The 17,135-nt window shown below is 37.5% G+C and overlaps 1 protein-coding gene across 5 annotated transcripts in view; it reads right to left on the bottom strand.

Moving 5' to 3' along the window:
• Positions 1–17,135, bottom strand: part of LOC105675848 (cell adhesion molecule Dscam2-like) — a 145,637-nt gene that overhangs the window by 18,580 nt on the left and 109,922 nt on the right. For 4 of the 5 annotated variants that reach the window (XM_067347808.1, XM_067347812.1, XM_067347809.1 and 1 more), the window contains 3 exons: positions 9,523–9,667; positions 8,350–8,612; positions 4,810–4,971 (listed from right to left, as the gene is read on the bottom strand). In XM_067347808.1, coding sequence (XP_067203909.1) covers positions 4,810–4,971; positions 8,350–8,612; positions 9,523–9,667 — 570 coding nt within the window. Of the gene's footprint in view, positions 1–2,589; positions 2,872–4,809; positions 4,972–8,349; positions 8,613–9,522; positions 9,668–17,135 lie in introns of all 5 variants that reach the window. The other variant, XM_067347810.1, reaches the window with a different exon arrangement.

Here is a 17,135-nt window from a genome sequence, read left to right as displayed (position 1 = left end):
TACGTAGACTTCAAGGATGATGTTATTATCTACTCGACAATACACATTTACAGTGTTATATCTATTGTGTAGTCACGTAAGTGTATTTGTACTAAAATTAAAATATAATATTGAATTGAAGGTAGAGAAAATAAAAATAACGCAGTGAGAAATATTATTCCATTAACGTTAAACGCGATAGCGATAAAAGCAGTTCTCGATTTACGCAATTAATATTAATAACATTCATTCATGGAGCATATATTTTATGCTCCATTAATTTGATGTGTACAGAAATTTTCTATAAATATAACCGTAATCGTAAATAACCGTAATTTATACATAACTTTTTACCATTATTTTATTAACCATTACGCAAATCGAGAACAATCAGCGATATCTTCCTGCATCGTCGACGACGAAAAGCTTTTGTAATAGCATTATAAATTGTATGTTTCCTTTGCAGCGAATGGTGCATCTCTCGAATGTTTCGACGCTCATGTACTTTCCGAAATACACAGCAGTGAAAACAATCAAGCAGAGCAAGAGGGGATCTCTCTTCATTCCCGGTTGTCGACTTTTTGACGTGCGCAAGATGGGTGGGTAGGGTACATTGCGACGAGTGTAATGCCGCGGAACGACAATAATAACTTGCCTCGTTGCACCGTATGATACGTATATGCCGGATGCATCCGGAGAGCACGAGAACCCCGAGGGTATTAGAACAGAACACGGCGGTTGTTTGAGAATAATTGAGGAACCGCGGGTAGGGAACTAGATAGCACAGCGTAACGTGAGTAATGCCCAAAGAGGTCTGTCGCGCGTATGTACACGAAGAGAGATACATACGCATATAAACGGTCGTGTACATATACAAAAGAAAGAGGTAGGGAAAGGTGGGGGGAGGGGTGGGGATAGAATGGAGATGGTACGATGGCGGTGAGTTCTCGGGCGAGGCAACAAAGAAGCTCTTGCGGCAGACGTTGCGTTGATAAATTTCGTCGCATAGTTTCGGCAAGTAGTACGAGACGCGAATTCTCCCTCGGCGAAGATAATTTAGCGGTCGACGATCCTTAATTGGCGACCGACGTTATTGATAGCGAGTACGAGTGACGTCAACCGCGCGAGTCCGTTCAAATTAAAACAGCGAATGCGCGAAGAATATTTGCGGCTTTAAAATAATAAGTTAGATTTTCCGGTGTAATCATGAAAATCGCAATTTTGAAATATTTAAGAAATACTTCGTAGGTATGAAAGACACGTACATTGTTTGTAGGTTTCTTTCGTTCCGGTGTTTTAAAGTTTTAAAAAAACCTGATCAAAGTTTCAATTTTCACGAAAAAGCAATGAAAATAAATATGTGGCATTATTTCGAAAAAACCAATTTCCAACACGGCGCGGGCACTCGTAAATTAATTTTATTTCGCACATATATGGCAGGCGCAAATAAATAAATACGCACGTAGGCGACACAAGAGGGACAATTTGTTCCCCTGTTTGTTCTTTGCTCATCGTTGAAACGCGGAAATGTCACCCTTGGGCGATTCGTTCGTGCGTTCATTCGCTCCATCGTCGACAGAAGCTTCGTTCGTGATCTCGCTCACAGCGATTCGCTCGTGGAGAAAGAAGCGCTTTTAATGCACGCGCCACCCTCGTCCTCGACGGGGAAATGTAAACACGCGGGTGGCCAGGGGATATTTCGTTTACAGGGATGTAATACACGTCGACATCGACGACTACGGTTGGGCTGTAGACCGTCCTTTATTTTTCAGCCTTTGAGTGATAAATATCTCGCCTCTATTTTTTGTGCTTCTTTTTTATGATAGAACAGTGACTCGATATAATCGCGAAAGGGCTTAGTCGCCGGGAGAATTTTCGATGAAACCTTTCCATTTTCCATTCTTTTATCCCTTCAAATCTTGCCCAATCTAATCTCACCATTTTGCATGAAAAAAAGTTAAATCATTTCAATGTCGAGAGAAGTTTGCGTGAGAAAATCCATTTTTTACTTTTCTATCGAAAATACGATGGTTATTTTTCCATCGCAGATTGATCTTTCGCGCTTTGTATGAGAGATTCGCACGGTCAAGTGGTCTGGATTGACGAGAGTCGCGCGTCGATTAATAGTGAACCGTCGTGTTTTTTTCCATTTCCTCCGTTATATGATCGCGGTACTCGCCGCGGGACTGCCAATAGGAACACACGTAGCCGCCAAGTATGGGAAGAGAGCTTTTAGCGGAATAAACTCCGAGCAAAAGAACCAAGAGAACTGCATCCGTTAAGGAAATAAAAACGGCTGGAATATGGAGATTGATTCGAGAATTCAAGAGCATCTCGAGCTTCACATTGCTCACATACATAGTGACGAAAATAAAACACAATCTGATTTTTGTGAAGTATGTTAAAATGTTATTCAGCAGTAAATAAAAAGTAAGATAATTGTAAGGAAATTTTTATTTTTCGGCCAAAAACGAAAAGAATGGAAAGTCCGAGATAATACTCATTAATTGTTATCGTCTTATTTTCTTTAAGGGAAATTCTGAGGAGTTTCGGAGTTAAGGAAACGACGAGGGTTTCCGGCATTTCACGGTTAGGCCGGTTGCTGCGTACCATGGACCAGAAGGGACGCTGTGCGAGATGTCTTGGCGGCATCGTTGCTCGCCACGCACGTATAGTTGCCATTATGTGCGGTCGACGCGCTCTGTATCCTCAATGCGAGATCAAACTCGCCGATATGATGCGTAGAGGCTTCCCGTGGCTTCAACGACCTGCCGTCCTTCAGCCAGGTAATCTTCAGGGGTGAATCGCCCTCGCTGACCGCGCAGGTCACGTGCACCCGCGCGCCCGCCTGGATATTGTCGGGAAAGCTAAACGGATCGATTTTAGGCGGTACTGCAAATTACAGGAAGCACGAGAGTTTATTTCACATCGCGACGACGTGCGTCGCGTCCTTGTCAGCGTCGCGTCGTACCGGGAGAAGTCGAGTCGAGAGGAAGAAGCATGTTGAAATGTTTTATTAATACATAGCGGGAAACGGACAATTATTTGTAAGATTTTTGTACCCAGAAAAAAATGATGCTACAATTTATGAGAGTGTAAAATTTACAAATCATAAAAGATAGCATTGGTTCCTTCAATTTTAACATTTAGGAATCTTAAAATAATCACCTTCAGAATTCTGAAAGAAACAATGCGGGACTTACGCATTTGTTATGTGGAATATTCAATATAATTTCCGTAAATACTGAATTTTTCCGAGTTGACATCTTCTCGACTCCGAGGGTTTGGGAGAAATACATAAAGAGTTTCAATATTGCGCGATCTGATTTTCTCGGTATCGTCGCAAACACATTTTACATATCCTACCTACGTGCTTTGCTCGATGTGATTGCAATCTATAAATCATGCATCTGAAATTGTCATTAAAGTAGCATTGACGAAATTACATTATTGTTTCAAGTACTGCGTGTAAATTTAAAAATATCCAAAAATTATCATATTATTTAATGGAACAACAGTGTCCTTAATTAAGATAAAATTAACACCCAAGTTGTACTTTTAATTATTTCCGCAGCAGAAAAAGACGTCTGATCACTGAAGAACATTCTTATGCAAATCAATTTATGATATGAGCGAATTTATTAGTTATGACAGTTCTAAACTTTTAATAAACATTTTATCTAATATTTCAATATCATTTTTATTATGATTATTATTTAATATATTTATTAACTAAAATAACTGAAAAGTTAATATGATTTGCATAATTTTATGACACGGCAATCGCTTTTATGGCCGGTATTAATGTATTACGACGGCGATAAATCCATACTTTAGACATTAAGAACAGACGCATGAAGTTCTTACGAAATAATTTATCTCCCGAAATATCCCGTTTCGAGAGAGGTCTTACGACGGAGCCTTCGAATGGGAAAGTACGAGCGCCTTCCATGGCAGAAATGAAGCGGTTGGGATTTCTTTTTAAATTGTAGAAAGTTCACCGCACTCTCAGTCATGCACGAGGCAGAGGAGTCCCGTTCGATCTTGGAAATAAAACGTGTACTTGTATGGTTCTCCCTTTTACTACTCCTATATTGTACACGTGGGAATGCACTATATTATATACGCGAAGCGCTACAAATTTTCCTACGACGATTGTCGGCCGTGTGACGTATATCGAGAGGAAAATTGTCGTGCTTCAATACGCGAGATAGAAATTCATATTCGATAAAACGTTCACTATTCTCCGCATAGCTATCAATTTAAAATTCTTTTACAAAAAAATATATATCAAACATTTCGCTGATATGCATGTTTAAATTCTTTTATTACAACCGCTCGCTGCTCAGATTCGAAATAACTTATTCCGAATGACGTATGAATCTCCGCTGCATAATGCGTAATTATCGCGCTTTTATCTATTTTTTAATAAAACAGTAATAAAAAAATGTTTTAAGTAAAATTTAATACAAAAATGATTGATGGAAGATCCGAAGCTTTGCGGCTTTCGCGTTTAACCGCGCGCGATAGAATCCGCGAATGACATGATGTATCGAGCGATTTCTTCCGATAAGTCGATTCGACATCTAGGCGCTTCATCGTGAAAGCACTTCGTCGCGATTACAGCTCTACGGTGATCGACTTTGCGACGGTGAGGGTGGTTCCCGAGGGGCTGTGGAAAATCCCGATAGAGCGGATCACCATCGTCGAACGATGATGGGACACACTCGCAGGACATTGTTGTTCCAATTTAAACAGATAAAATCTTTGTGTATGAACAGAAAGAAAAGTGAGTGATAACGGAACGTATGCGGGATCGAGAGACTTTACCTTTGACTTCTATGTGGATGGTCTGCGAATCGGAGCGACCTTGTTTGTTCTTTGCGGTGCACGTGTATGCACCGCGATCGGTGCTGCTGTCGACGCGATACAGCACCAGCGTTCCGTTTGTAGACACCTCCTGACGTCGGCTGGTTGGCAATATTTGACCATCTGTGAAAAAAAAAAATTTTATTTAAATTTTTCTTAAACAAAAAAAGAGGAAATGTATACCAATATAATTTCTTTTCTGATGTAAGAAAATTAAATTATTCATATATGAAACAAATTTGGGAAATAATGTAATTATTTATCTGAAAAATTAATTAGATAAGAATAATTAATTATATTAATTAAAATAAATTAGATTAAAGTTAATGTAATATGATAATTAAAAAAATTAATATTCTTTAAATAGTATAACTGGAAATTAAAAATATACATATAAAAGAATATATTTTAATTGATTTCTTTGGCTATGTAATTATCAATATTATATAACATTTATAATCTTAATTAATATACAATGAATAAGATTTCAATTTTCAATTAATATCAAATTTTAATAACTACCTCGAATAACATTATAAAGTAATCATATGAATATTCTTCTTTATTGGCGTGTGTACGAGTTATAATTGAAAGTGAAAATTACGGCCTATGAAAGTGCGATATTTGAGTTTAAATTATGCATTTGCTTCACGCTGTGCGTCGCGCGATTCGTGGCATTGTGGAAATGCGGTTTTCCACTGATTTCGCACCACATTGGCGATATCATGTCGGTGCAGTCGAGTGTTCAATCCGCTTTCATAGCCGACGACCAACTTGGAAATTGTTGTTGAAGTGAAATCGCCTCGGTATACAGAATATCTTACAGAGCAGGTAAACACAAAAATAACATTGTACAACATACAGTTTATAATATCGAGTAAATCTACACAATCATAATATAATACAAAATACAAAGAACCAAATATAACATAAGATAAAAGATTTTCGCACGATTATATTTACAACAAACATGATAACAATATACTAACAATAAGATATAAAATTAAATACATCCATGCATATATACATAAATAATGTGTAAAGTATTAAAAAATTATAAAAACAATAAAATAAAAATTGAATAGCACCCATCGTCAAAAAATCACAAGTGTTTTTTTTATCGGTGTCAGCATGATTTTTTAAATTTAAAGTAGAATTAGTAATTGAGTTTAAATTATATAGAGTTCAAAATAAATTAGTTGCTATTTTTGTAGATCCTTAAAAAGTGTCGTTAGAATAGTACTTAAGGCTCCTGGGTAGTCACCGCAGCCATATTAGATTCGTGACGTCAGAAGCGAGAAATGACACGCCGAGAATTCTTGCGTGCCATTTCTAAATAAAATGATAATTTAACAAAGTAACACTCTGGATCGCTTTAAGACACCTGTAAAATTGTCCGAAAACTATGCTTTTTCCTTGACAGGTTATAAACAATTGTTAAATCAACAGTGAAACGAAGCCTAATTATGCGAGAAAACACACGGTTGACAGCTGTCTGTATGAGTAGAAAATTCTCCTTCTACGTTGGGCTTTCCCTGCTAATCTTAGTTTTCGGATAATTTTACAGGTTTCATGAACACGTCACATATCACAGTACTAACATTTAACGAATATTAATTAAATGGCACGCAAGAATAAATTGGGTAGTCAACATGTCATTTTTTCACGCCTAATAGTTCATCGATTCTCCACCTAAGACGCTGCATAAGAATTTCTGTCATATGGACATGTCGGTAACGGTACTAAGCTATATATATTCTGTATTTATCGCGTTTATTTTTTTGTAAACAAATTTTTAAATTATAAATTAACATTTTGTATGTTATTCAGTAATTTACTTTTATCGAATCAATTGATTAGGTCAAACTGTTACACTATTTATTTATACGATAAATCGACTGGGTAAATTCGACTAGGTTTTTATTCCTACCACAATTATGTCGCTACTGTCAACGCGGAGTTCACGGCTGCGGGACCAGGAGCCTTAATGGACCAAATAGCCGTAGGTGGTGGCTTGCGATCGGCGTCGCGCGTCGTCGCGACGTCGACGGGGTGGCTGGGGTGGAAAGTTCGTGCAGCGATCGTTTGAAACTTTCGCGAAGTCGAGTTCATCATTACAAAATAGAACGCTCGAAGTTCGTCGCTTCGGGACGGCCGCGACCTCGGTCGAAATAAAAGGGTTCTTCCATCTTCTCTCGGTATTGCGCGCCACTCTTTTCGTCGACGCGAAAAGGCCGAGAAAAGCGCCTCGCACCTTGTTTTCCCCAAGAGAGATCTTCGACGGACGAAGGAAATTTCTTGGTGAAGTGCGACTTTTCAGCGGTTGAAGATGCGGTGTGGCCGCTAACTTATTTATGCGTTCTTTGTAGCATCTCGAGTATTTTAATCTCCGCGGCCATTTAATTTCACCACCAGTTAGCCCAATTTGGTCGTGCAAATAAAAGACGTGGTACATTTCTGACAAAAGTAAAAAAAATTCATTAAAATAAAAATTATAAATTAGTTTCGTTCATAAATTGATTGATAAGCTGAGCAGCATTGAATATACTGTATTGCAACTATTAAAAAATATCTGCGCTGAAATGTATTTTTCAAGTATGAAACTAAAGCGAATAAAAGTAAATGACTACAACATAGTGGGCAGTATATTAATAATAGCAAAATAATTTGATGTTCTAAATATTGAATTTAGCTCAGATATGGCATATAATCTTAGTCGAAATGTCGCAATATATTGCGCAGAATATGACGACGTAAATAAAATATAAAAAGTATGTCAATAAAAGTCGAAAACTACACTATTGAAACAAGATGTTGTGATGTCAAAGTTTTAATATCGAGAGAGCGATATAATTCAATTTTGCGATCGAGACAACAGTTTGCAGAAAATCTAAAGCTTGAAGTATCAAAGCGAGTAATAAAATAATAAAATAAAAATCTGTCAATAAAGAAGTCGTTTACAAAACCTCATTTTCTTCGATCTATATCGACAGTTTTCAACTTGTACATTTTTCGTTCAATAGAATTTAATATTTTGTTTTATATTTCAAAAATAATCATCTTTTATTCTTGCTGCAAGTTGATAAAACTAAATGTTAGAGCTGCGTTTGCGAACATCTTACATTATGATTAGTATTAAGAAATTTCAGGTGATCAAACAGTTCAGACAGTTCAAATCTCGAGATCAAATGTCAAATAGTGTGAGCTGAAGATATGTTTGAACAAGAAGTTAAGCTAACTTTAAGTCCACAGATCCAGAAATTGATATCTACATTAAGTTAGACAGTTAGACAGTTATAAATTTTCTTTATGCCCTAATTATGACCGTGATACAATTTTATTATGCCGGCCTCTATTTATTCGCTTGTCTGAATTAATCAATCTATTGCACGTGCATGTATACATACCATTATATAAAGAAATGAAAGAAAAAAAAACGTAAAATAAAATACTTCTTGAAATATAGAGATTGGAAAACCACTGATCGATATTACGGCAAACCTTTTTCCCAGGTGATGCTGGCAAGCGGGAAACCTGCGGCGGGACACTTGATGACGGTCGTCTCGCCGGCCACGGCGGCGTAGTTGCCCATCGGTCTCACATGAGGCAGCCCGTAAATATTGAGCCGGGCCGCGTGACGCGCCTTTGCGACGCGGTTCACCGCCGAGCACATGTACTCACCACCGTCCTCCACCCGCACGGCGCTTATGTTCACGTGAGATATCACGTCGCCGTGAACTGTCACGTACTGGCCTATCATGAATCTGCAAGCAAATCGCCGCTATTTTACGAACCTCTCTACGCTGTTATCTATAGCAATTTTTCATCCGTGAGAAAATCTGTTTGCAAAGAATGGCTCAATTTTGTGAATTGTATTAATATCTTTATCTTTTATTATGACATCTAGAAATTATTTCGAGTAATATATTTTTATGTATCTTAAAAAATTTGATATTATTCAAATCAAGTTAATATATGTTTCAAGATGTGTCTTGTAAAAGTAGCAAATTTACCTTTACGTTTTAAAATAAATAGTGCCGTTTTTATATTGATTTCTCATGCGATTTGGAGTACTGAAACTTAATTTATAAATTGATATTTATTTAAAATTGTAACAGATTTTTTACTAACTGCAAATAATTTATTTCTTGTGTGAAACAGTTCTAAAAAAACGTCGTCAAATAAAATCTTTTTTCGATAAACTGCTTCTTATGCGACTCGCGTTCGGCAATAATCACCTGCCGACAAATCGCGGAAACACATAATTACGTTATCGTTTACGATCGACTTATGAGATCGCCTGTTAAATCCAGCGCTCGGAATCCAGCCGGCTTTTAAAAACGTCCAGACTGAACAGCGTGATTGGTAATTTTCCTCTCAATTGGTTCAGAGAATCGAAGCCCGCGGGGGCCTATCGAGGCTCTCTCACGGGATCCGCCTACGCCGGATGGAAACTGCTGCTTGCACACCGATTTTCCGACGATCTCATGTAATACCTCGGGGTTAATAACCGCGAATAATCCCCATGTATATCACCCGTCTATTTTTGGTGTTATAAGCTTCCGGAAGAAAGAGAGTAAAACAATTGGCAGATCGAATTTCGGAATTGTACTGTGTCTCTCGTTCTTTCGTCTCTAACAAGAAATGTCGCGCGAGGAAAACCACTTGTCCTACCTGTCGTTTTGTGGAAGAGGAAACCCGTCCAGCGTCCAGGAGAAGTGCGGCGTAGGGTTGCCCATCGCGATACACTTGAGCGATACCGAGGGACCTGGTTGCATCGTCTGTTCGATGAACTTATACAAAAGTTGAGGCGCTGCATCTGGAACAGCAATATAAATTTGTGGTTATTGAAAGAAATTTTCTTAAAGAAACAAATATTGCTCCCTTTAACAGAAGAAGATAATCAAACATACCAAAAATTTCATTATTCGGAGCCTGAATTAATTTTAATATATATTTTTGAAAAGAATGAGATTAATTTGATTAAAATATATCAAGCATATAACGATTAAAAATTTCTTTCTGCTTTAATTATTAATTTCCATTTTAATTATTATTAGGTTAAAGTTTATTTTAACTGCACTTGGTATATTAAATAAAAAATTTTACACTTTCTTGATAAATTATGTATAATGTATGCATCAGTTAATTAATATTTTCTAAAATATTATTAATTTATAAATTGTGTTATTAAGAAACATTCCATTTTAACGTTAATGGTTTAATAATTATATTTCAATTGAATCGATTTTGATAAATGCTGACAAAGTTTTGTGAAATAACTATTAAAAACTGCGACAATGTAACTGTCACAAGAGAAGTTGCGATTTTGTGGTAAATAGAAAAAGTATTCACTTTCTCTCGTTGAATTGCGTAACAATATTCCCACAAAAGCAAACCGCATTGAATGCAACCGGTTGCAGCTGTAGGAATTTTGAAATTGCGGCGTGCTTCGCATAGGTCTAAATCCACCTTGTATATCCGCTATAAGTCGCGCAATCAACGGAGAATATTCACGGAAAATCTCTGTACGATAGTCAGGATTTACTTCAAATTGCCATCAAAGAGAGAAACAGAGAGAGAGACAGAATTTCTCAGATTGTTACTCACCGAAACAAACCTGTATTCTCTAGGCAAAATAAAAACAAACAATACCAAGATAAAGCTAGAAAAATTGTGTAAATGCAAACAATTTATAGAGATAATAATGATAATTAAAAACAAATAATGGCAACAATATCATTAATTTTATTCTAAAGGTATAAATCGCTTTAAATTGCCGAAACTTTTTTCACCATTAATCTCTGAAATATCACGATTTCTGAGACATCTTTTACAACCCAAGACACCTTTCAGATTGTCTTATCCCTAAGCCGTAAGCTGACTATTATGGAGAATGCGAGTTAGCCTCCGCCGGAATGTCGGACGCGTACCTGCGCGCACCTGAATCAGGTGCATACAGCAGCGTTTGCGCATACACACATGAACAGAGACACTGCAGAGGCCTGCCTGCGGCGGGGATCGCCGTGGAAATGGCCCTGGGTCGCCGCAAGGCGGGGGTATTATGCACGCAACATTTACATGACAAGCCCCCGGTGGGCGCGCGGGCGGAACTATCGATCTGCGGTTTGACGCCTGAACTCGAGTGCCGCCCGGTGAATTAACCCCAAATTATAGAGCCGACAATAACCCGGGCATGGGAGGGCGGTGGAGAGAGGGGGGGGGGGGGGAGGAGGGGGGCTGAGAGGGCGGCATAGCGCGGGGAGTTGAGTTGATTCGAGGCGGCTGTTTGCTCACGGCGTAAATCAGAATGCTCTATTGCACGCAGATTGTGTGCCACGCCCCGGTTTTGCAGACCTCGCGTCGTATTATCGTCGCATGGGCACAGCCGTCGTCATTGTTGCACGCTCGACAACGAGTCAACTGACTCTATTTCCATTGGTGCGATCACCTCGCTTTCACCTGCAAAACTCGAACGGTGGAAATTCGCGAACTGAATTTTCGAAGCTCGTGAATTGAAATTTGCAAAGTGCGTTCGTAGAATTTCTAAGCGGAATAAAGTGGGACGTAAAGTTATGACTAAGTAAGAGAAATCTAAAATCATAAAAAGTAGACCTCTCTGTGTAATAATTGATATTTCTTTCTATTCTTTTTAATTAAATATTTCTTGATTTATAATTTCCATGCAATTATACATAGCTGCAGAATGATTGATATTTCAAAGAATTTAAAACATCAGCAATTTCTGAATTCAAAAACTCGTCAAAGACTTCGGTATAGATATGTGTAAAATAGATATTCAAATTCGACTATTTATTGTGATACATGCTTTTTTTTAAACATACTTTCATATAGCGTATCAAGATTTTTATCGCGCTATTAAAAAGTTATTTTTGATGCCTTTGACGAGAGCATCGAATATTTTAAGTGTTCTAAAGGTAAAAATTCTAAAAAAATTGAAACGCGATAGCTTACAAAATATAATATGAATACTTCAGAACCAATTAGTTTGCAAATCTATGTTTATTAAGACTTTTTTGTTTGTTCTTGCATTTTATTAATTAATTAAAAGACTTTACCTTAAGTAATTTAAAAATATCTTGTACATGTAATAATTAATGTTACTTTCCTTTATAACGCAATTTGCAAGTTTGCCGCCATTAAAGCAAAGACGCTGCCTTATTTCAGAAAAGCTCTTTAGTTTCACTCGTTTATAACTGGTGAATTATTAGAGTCCCGACATTTTCATTAAAGACTAATCAACTCGAAATTGGTCAGGAAATCTGTCATTAAAATTAAGCTCGTGTTCTGATACACTCGTGCATCATTTCCAGCGCTTCCATTTTTCTTCATGCAACAGTTACGTGCTTCTCGTATCTCCGTGCTGTCGATACGCGAACGCTTCCATTAATTTTAGCGGACTATACGTCGATCGTGTATATCGCTTTCACACACGGCGGATCGGTATAATCCTTGACAGATTTGCAGCGACGAGTGCAAGCCCGACAACGCGATTCCGCATCGCCATCGCGTGCGAGCGCATGCCGCGCAGCTTCGTTGCGAACGATTATTCGCGCCGGGCTATTACACGCCAGGCTTTGTGTCATTAATGCATGCAAACAGCGAGTGCTGCCTGCGATTCATTGCGAGCGTTGCGCGATGATTTCGCAACGCTTCGTTATTTACCTCGACTGAACTGCGGATTCGACAAATGCGCGCGCGCGCGCGCCGTAAATGAAATGGAAGTTTGCCAAAATCAAAGCCGGAAAATTATTTAACGCTCCGCCGAACTGGTTCCGTGTTTAATATCGCTTTATCGTGAAATTTGCAAGCGCGTAAAGAACATCGCGTGCAATATATTGTTCGTATCGCGCAAATCACGATGAAAGAGATTGTACTCGCAGTAAAGAAAACCGTGTAAAAACATCTACATATCAATTATTTTATTTGTTAAAGTACAATTGAGAGGAATAAAAGATCAATATTAAGCGATTATGTTTCCTTGTTTTTCTGTGTAACGCTTCTCGACGCCTTTAATTCCGACTGTCGCTTTTTTTTACCTGTCATAATAATGTATTTATATTAAATCGATATACATACATTCGATCAAATAATAAGCTCGCATTTGAATTAACGAGATTTTCGATTACATGAGTAAATTTTAAAACGCTTTTTTTTTAAATATAGTTTTATATAAGTTGTTTAAACTGACGAAATATCTAGCTATACATTAAATTATATAAACTAACATTTAGTTTTGTAAATGGTAATAATAGTAATTTGCTTTAATTTACATCTATGCAATAACTAAAATGAAAACAAATTAGATGTGGGCTGCTTGAAATTAGATATGGGCTCTAATTAGAGACAGGGATTATTCACTAATGCACATATTCTACACATATATATCACATCCTGTTACTCTAATCTAATAAGACACAGCGAATCACTAATCCAGGATTAGTTAACCCCGACTATCGGCGTGCAACTTAGCCCCAGACCCTATTACATCAACGTCGGTTGGCGCTAACCGCGATTTAAAGCTGCCCTATCCAGCTGTATTATACCGACGATCCAGAAAGAGACGGAAAATAGTTAAGTAGAATTAATTAACCCAGATTGTCGCCATAACGCTCGGGTGGCGCGCCTTGAAGTAACGACAATTCTTCATTATTATTATTAGTTTCTTTTAAAAGACGCTAAAAGCGTCTCATGGAATTTCCGACATTTTACAGACTACCGTGCGATTTTAGTTTTAATCGAGTGGTGCAGCGGTAAGTTTCGATTAAGGTGCATGAAGCTGGCGCGAAGAGCGATAAAGTGTCGAGGAAAGTTCGATTCAATATAGTGGCACAAAGTTCCAGTGAAATGTTCCAGTAAAACTGGAAAAATATACTCAGTGGCTTCCACTTTTGAGATTTACGTTATGACGGAAATTATTTTCTTCTTAACTGATATCAAAGCGACTCTAACAACCTTGAGACTGTTGAAAAACATCGCACTTTTCAGCTGATAATTTTATGATATTTATATAAAGATCTGTGTAAAGATCTTTTATAAATATAATGTAGAATTAAATTTGTATAATTACTTTACATAATTTGCATCTTAGATTTGTCTGCCGTTGTTTTGATTCTGTCGTAGATATAATTATTACAATTACATCCAAAGTGAACAAGAATAACACAGTCTCTTATTTATGTAAAATATGCGTTTCGCATTCAACTTTATACAAAATATTGGTCTCCGAAAATTATAGTAACGTCAGAAAGAACTTTGCTTTTAGCGGCGATGCTGATTCAGTTACGTTTTCATTTGGCTTACGCTCAAAAGTGCCTATTTCATCGCGAATCAGCAGTTTTCCGCACTTAGTTTCGCCCGCGCATTCCAACGCGGATCCTTTGTTCCAAGGAACAAATCGTAAAAATACTAACGACGACAATTCTTTCTCTTTTTTTCTAACATATATATTTTTCTTACTCCCATCAGTTCTTTCCGGTTTCAGCGCGGTTTACGATCGTTATGGAACTTTGCCTTTTTGATTCCCTCCTTTTGTTACGTAAGAGGATTACCGCGTCGTCCAATTATTTCGCATTTCGCATCGCGACGACAATGATGACACATGGCGGAATTGCAAATCGCATTAAATAAATTCGCAAATTGCTCAGAAGACTATCTGTCGCGCGTGGAAACGACGAGCGAACAAACTGCGAATTTTGTGCGAATTGCCCCGCCTACGGATATATCGCGATAAATATATGGTACGTATATGACATAAATAGATATATCGCACAAATAGCGACTTATTGCAATTGTAAATACTTACTTTTACTCTCTTTGCGAGGAAAAGAAAAAAATCGGAAAATGCCGGATAAATCTGCGCCGTTGCTGTCGGCGATTTAAAGCGCGATCTCATCGTTCTATCGCGCTCGCACGCATCGCGTTCCACTTTTCAATGCTGCAGGCAGCTTTTTCATTCGGATATCGTTTAATTGCGATAAAAAACGATCAGTGGAATTTTCATATGTTCTATTTGCAAAAAGGTGAAATATTTCGAGAATTTCGTTTGCAAATTTTATAGTGCGATATTCTGATTTATTAAATGCATCTGCGAAAAAGGATTTGATATTAAAGAGCTGCTGGATAACATGTAACTTATTAGAGAATAGCTATATAATATCTGTATTAAAATAAATCGTGTAAAAAAGTTGAAAAGAATATTATTTTAAAATTTATCGACAATTACTTAAAGTAGATTAAAAAATTTAGTCTTTAACATACATTCTCATTTCCGCTTCCTTCATTCAAAATGTAGTCGTAAGTATAAGTAAAGAGTTTCGAATAAAAGAGAGTTAATTAAATTTTTATACAATTCGTTAGTCCAATATACATATATATATATTTTATACACATGCACAAATTTTAACGCATTCAATTGATTTCATACCTGCTCCGATTTCTTCAAATTACAACTAATATTTTGCAACATTCGAGTGTCTTCATATATATAATTTCTTTTAATCCGAACGAAACGGAACGGCGAGAACTAATGTAAAGATCTATGGATTCGTATCCCTGCTCGCTTCGTGTGCACAAGCTTCTTAAGACGGTCGAGAAAGCGACAGCAGTCGTTTGAGGTAATGGATTATGTCGCGTGAAAACATCGCCCCGTCGTCTCAACCATTTTAAAGACGACAACGACGAGAACAGCTACAGAGAAGAACGACGACGGCGACGACGGCGACGACGGGAATATTCGTCCACCCGCCATTCGTCTCCGCTCGCGTTTTCGTCCGCGATACTCGCGCGGTCGTCGCTTTTCACCGCCGGCCACCCTCTTTCTATTCTCTCTCCGGCCGACCGACCCCCTGACTAAGACAAATGGCGCGTATTTATTTCGCGGCATGCCGGCTAGTGGATTTCTCCTTTCTCCATTATGCATCTCGCCCTCGTTAAGCATTTCTTCGCTTTTTCTTTCCTTTCATACCCCTTTTTGCGCTGCAGCTCATCCGGCCGCGTTTTTCCATTCTCCCCGTCAACCTCTCGCCGGAGCTGCAGTTTTTCTCGCTCGCGCTTCTATTTTCTTTCGTCAAACCGTATGCGGATGTGCCCGGCGCATAAGCCGTGAAAGCGCTTAAGTTTGTGGAACAATCGACTCGCGCCGATGAAGGAATTCGAGCCCACCTATTGAACGAGAAGTTGGCCAAGAAATAAGGCGAAGAAAAGGATAATATACGTCTTCGAGAACGCCTTCGAACATTTCTTCTGCGAAACTTTGGTCTTGTCTGGCAATTTACGTATAATTGATAAATGCATAATCTTTCTAATTTAATATAAATAAAATTGAATTAAACAATTTGGTTATTTAAAACAAATTTCTCTGTAATTAGTCTCTGTAATATGATTTGTCTTTTTCATATTTGCCAAAATTTAATTACTTAAATGCATTTGCAATTAATGTGCCAATATCGAAAGATATCAATTATTATTATTATAGCAGAGAATTATTGTAACCGGAATATATTTTCGAGACATTTATTCTTCAGCTATATATTGGTATAAATTGACTAATTATTATCTCTCTACGCTTTTTATTGCATCTGTTCGTAATTGAATCATAATAGCGCGGCTCTTGAATGAACATCGTTCTTAATTAAAAATACGCCTCTGTTTAGTAGCGTAATAAGGCGGCTTTCCGGAGCAATGCGTCCATGTATTTAATGGAATTATACTTTAGAGCGACCGATAAAAACTGCAAAAGGTCGCAAAAAAAAGAAAAGAAGAGACAAAACTTTGGCAATAGAGAGTCTTCCGGTGTCAGTTAATGGTGTACTGTTAATAGCCTTAATTTAGCCTTATTATTTCCTAGAGGAAACTTTCACAATACTTTGCCAAAGTTGCACGACGGCTCGCTTCCGCTCGCGCTAATCCATCCCGTCTCTCGTGCGTACTATTTTAAAAACACTCGCTGTGTTTGGAATAATTCAAGCATTTTTCTACTTTTATACGAAAAACAAAAATAGAAAAAATTTAGCCAATAAATTTAATCATTACTTAATTATTATAACAAAATTTAATTTATTTAAGCACATTATCTGGCGGTCATAATTCTTTTGATAAATTAATCCAGTTGTAAGATATTTCAAAAATTTACCATATTTTATCCCCTCTTTTGTGCACGCTAATTAGTTTAATTTATCAATCACGATTTATTAAGCGTGGTTCACAGACTTTATAAAGTGTTTTATGACCGATATAAAGCATCCAGACAAAATTAATAGCTTTTA

This window comes from Linepithema humile, chromosome 1, assembly GCF_040581485.1.
Source record: "Linepithema humile isolate Giens D197 chromosome 1, Lhum_UNIL_v1.0, whole genome shotgun sequence".
Taxonomy (NCBI): Eukaryota; Metazoa; Arthropoda; class Insecta; order Hymenoptera; family Formicidae; genus Linepithema; species Linepithema humile.
The sequence above is the reverse complement of the archived record's forward strand: the minus strand, read 5'-3'. Positions and strand labels throughout refer to the sequence as shown.